Genomic DNA, 3,806 nt, shown 5'->3' on the forward strand with positions numbered 1-3,806 from the left:
CCCCCCGAGGGAGGTGGGGGAGTCCTGGAGGTTCCCAGGGGAGTCCTGGATGTTCCCAGGGGAGTCCTCACCAGCCCTGGAGGTGCCCAGGGAAGGACTGAGCACTCTGGGCTGGGGGACACGAGGTCCCCCAGGGGCACAGGGTGGGCTGGATGATCCCGGGGGGCTTTTCCAACCCAAATTATCCCCTGATTCCCCCTCCCAGCCGAGCAGGAGCAGGAGCCCAGCCCGGAGCACACCATCTACTCCCAGGTCCAGCGGGTTCAGGTGAGGCTTCCCCCTCGATCCTGGGGGGGAAAAAAGGGTCCTTCAGCCCTGGAAATGCTCCTTTAGCAGCGGGACCCCGGGATGGAACATGGGTACGACCCCCGGGGGTTTTTCCTGGGTTGGGGGTCGTGTGGTGGTTTGAAAACCTTCAGAAATCCGATTTCTAAGTTCAACCTGCCCCAGTGCGAGAGGGTTTTCAGACAAAACACAACCACTCAGCATTAGGGGGGAAGGGGAAAATACTCACAAAGGTTTATTTACACACACATTTATATAGGTAACAACTTAGCTATCACTTCTACGATGAAATAATATATTTACATCGGGTTAAATTTCTCTTTTTCTTCAACAAGAGTCCAAGAAGAAAAGAGAAAAGTCTTTCTGTCACTCCTCAGGTCACAGTTCCTTTATTTCAGTTTCTGTGGGATTAGTTAGTGCCTTTCATTTTTTAAGGCAGCAGGAACTGTTGATCGGTCCCGTATCAAAAACAAAAACTCCTGAGAAAAAGCCTTTTTCAAACCGCCACGGGGGGTCTCGGGCAGCAGCAGCACCCGAAGGTGTTTTTTGGTGCCTCCTCCGCGCTGTGTTTTGGCCACGGGGTGTCAACAGAGCCCCGCGGGCCGGGGAGGGACAGGGTGACATCACCACGAGGGTGGGAGGGTCATCCACCCAACCCCCGTGTTCCAGGGGTCAGCCCGGTCGCCGTTAATTTGGGAATAAATTTGGGAACCGCTGGGAATAAATTTGGGAACCGCCGGGAATAAATTTGGGAACCGCTGGGAATAAATTTGGGTGCTTCGGCTTCCTGAGCCCCCCGGACTCCAGCGCAGCTTTGGGGACGCTCCGGGCAGTTTTTCCCCTTTTCCCCGTTCCCGTTAAAGCAAAACCGGGCGGAAAACGGGTGGGTGGAGGGAGGGATCTGGATTTCACTGCTCGTCCTTTGTCCCCCCCTTCCTGCAGAAGCCAAAGGAGCCCCCCAGCCCCGACCCCAACTCCTGCACCACCATCTACGCCGCGGCCACGGGACCCCCCGGCAGAGCCCCCCGAGCCCCCCCGGAGCCCCCCACCCTGCAGGGACCCCCGCCCCTCTCCCAGGTAAGGGACACCCACCCCGGCCGGGCATCCCCCTCACCCTGGCACCTCCCTGACCCCTTTTGCCCCCCCTCACCCTGGTTGGGCATCCCTGCGGGGCGACCCTGGCACCTCCCTGACCCCTTTTGCCCCCCCCGATCTTTGCCGCAGAGCCCCCCCCGGGATCCCACCACGGTTTATGTCGGCGTGATGATGCCCAGGCCCTGAGCTTCTGGGGGCATCGGGCAGCTGCCCAGCCCGGCTCGTGGGCACCAAATCCCGCGTTTCCCGGTGGGATTGACCCCGCTCGTCCCTGGGGAATCGACGCAAACCCCCCCCCGGCGGGAGCGGCTCGGCGGTGACGGCGCCCGGAGAAGGGAGGAGTGACCAAGAAACCTCCTCTGGCTGTGCCTGGAAGCTCCTGGATGGATCCTGGAGCGCTGGGAGGAGGGAGAGAGACTCTGGATCCGACCCCGCAGCCGGGAGTGAGACGGGGAGTGACTCGACCCCTGGGAGGGGAAGGATCGGCGGCACCGGGAAGGGGCGGCTGGAGGAGTTTTGGGCTCCGACCTCGCTCTTGCCCTGTGGGTTTCCACGCCAGGAACTCGTCCCGTGGTCCTGCTTTCCTTGGGGACACGCAGGGACACGGGGGTTCGACGGGAGAAAAACGAGAAGTGGTTTTATTTCTGAGCTCTGCGACAGGTTACAAAAACTCGGGAGTTTTGTCCCAAGGAGAGTTTTGCAGCCCCTGCAGGCTCAGCCTGGCTCTGCATCCCCTGTCCCACCGAATTCTCCCGTCTCCGTTTTTCCCACTGATCTCTGTGGGAACAGCCGAGCTTTTCCAGACGGACTTAAAGCCGAATTTGTGGCTGGGAGGAGGAGGAGGAGGAAGAGGAGGAGGAGGAGGAGGAGGAGGAGGAGGAGGAGGCAGCCCCTGCTCACCCCCTGCCCTCAGCAACTCCTGGTTCCCAGTGGAAATATCCCGTGTGGGGATGTTGGAGGTGGCCTGGATGAGGGAGCAGGGCTGTAAAATCCAACTGGACCCAGTCTGGGGTGTTTTATAATCCCAGCACAACTCAGCTCTTACAGCAGGTCTGGCCGTGTGGACCACGGAAAGGAGAATAAATTGGGAATAAATCCCTTTGGAAGGGGCTGCTGGTGGGAGAGTGTCACGGGGCGGATCCACTGCTGAGGTGGAACAGGAACCAATGTTTTTGTACCTCCCCAACTTCCCCCTTCCGTGCCCACAGAAAAGAACTGAGCTGCCTCCCTGGAAACGTCTGCAAACAACCACTTCCCCCAAACGTGGGGGCAGGTGCAGGGAAGGGCAGGGCAAACCCTCACCCCTTGTGCCTCTGAGATGGTGTAAAAGCCCCAAATTCTGTCAAGAGCGGAGTCCTGGGGCTGCCCAGGGGGGTGGGGGAGTCCCCAGCCCTGGATGTGGCACCGAGTGCTCCGGGCTGGGGGCGAGGTGGGGATGGGGCACGGGGTGGGCTGGATGGGCTGGGAGGCGTTTTCCAGCCTCAGGGATCCCGGGATTCTGGGATTCTTGGCCGGACAAACCCCCTGAGGCTCTGGGTGGAGCTCCTCGCTTGTCTTTGAGGTAGAACACCAAGAAAACTCCTGCGAGCGCCGCGGCTTCGGCCACGGCCACGACCCCGACCCTGGCGAGGCTGCTGGAGCTGCCTGGGGGGAGAAAAAGGTCCGGTAACAACATCCCCGAATAGATCCGACCCTTCCTGGCACCAGGGGCACGGGGAACCTGGCACAGCTCTGCCCCAACACCCCCCCGAGCCCTCGGCACCACAACCCAGCCCGGCAAAGGGGACGAGCGGCTGGGCAGGAGCAGCAGCAGCACAAGGACACTCCCGGCTCGGCCCCTCCCGGCCACGGCCACCCCCGATGGTCCTGGGACCTCGAGGGACCTCCGGGGGGGGCTTTTGGGGCACCAAATCCCACGTTGGGATTTCCACCCCCGCCCCGCCCTCGGCTCTGCAGCACCAACGGATCCGCTGCTCCCACCCCAAAGCGGGAATTTTGGGGGGCACCCGCCCTGCCCGAATTCCCCGGGGGGGGGGCACGGACGGCACAGGGGTGCCCGGGGCACTGCCCAGAGAGCCCGAAGGGAGGAGATGGACCGGGCTGCTCTCGGGGTCTCCATCTCTCCTGTGCCAGCCGGGCATGGGGAGCTGCCCGGGGCACGGGGGGACACGAGGGGCGAGGGTGGGCACGCACGGGGGGGTTGGCAGCTCACCAGTGATGGGAGAGTCGGTTGCGTTTCCTGGGTGCACGGAGAGGGGAGAGAAGAGGGAGAGAAGAGGGAGAGAGGGGAGAGAAGAGGGAGAGAAGAGGGAGGTCGGTCAGTGCCCGTGCCGGGGGTGCCGCTTCTCCCCGCACACCCAGCACAGCTCGGGGGCAAAGCTGGAGCCGCGGGGAGCGGGACCCAGCCCAGCCCAGCGCCCTGCCCG

General features: G+C 62.5%; 1 protein-coding gene across 1 annotated transcript in view; it reads left to right on the plus strand.

The window, feature by feature from the left end:
- The window catches only part of LOC113978435 (signaling lymphocytic activation molecule-like), a 7,643-nt gene extending 6,077 nt beyond the window's left edge, over positions 1–1,566 (plus strand). Inside the window, exons 4-6 of the mRNA XM_027705369.1 lie at positions 206–267; positions 1,228–1,362; positions 1,510–1,566. Of these exons, the coding sequence (XP_027561170.1) occupies positions 206–267; positions 1,228–1,362; positions 1,510–1,566 (254 nt within the window). The remainder of the gene's footprint in view (positions 1–205; positions 268–1,227; positions 1,363–1,509) is intronic.
- Positions 1,567–3,806: the final 2,240 nt, after the last annotated feature.

This window comes from Neopelma chrysocephalum, unplaced genomic scaffold (assembly GCF_003984885.1).
Source record: "Neopelma chrysocephalum unplaced genomic scaffold, ASM398488v2 Primary Assembly neopelma1_325, whole genome shotgun sequence".
Classification (NCBI taxonomy): domain Eukaryota; kingdom Metazoa; phylum Chordata; class Aves; order Passeriformes; family Pipridae; genus Neopelma; species Neopelma chrysocephalum.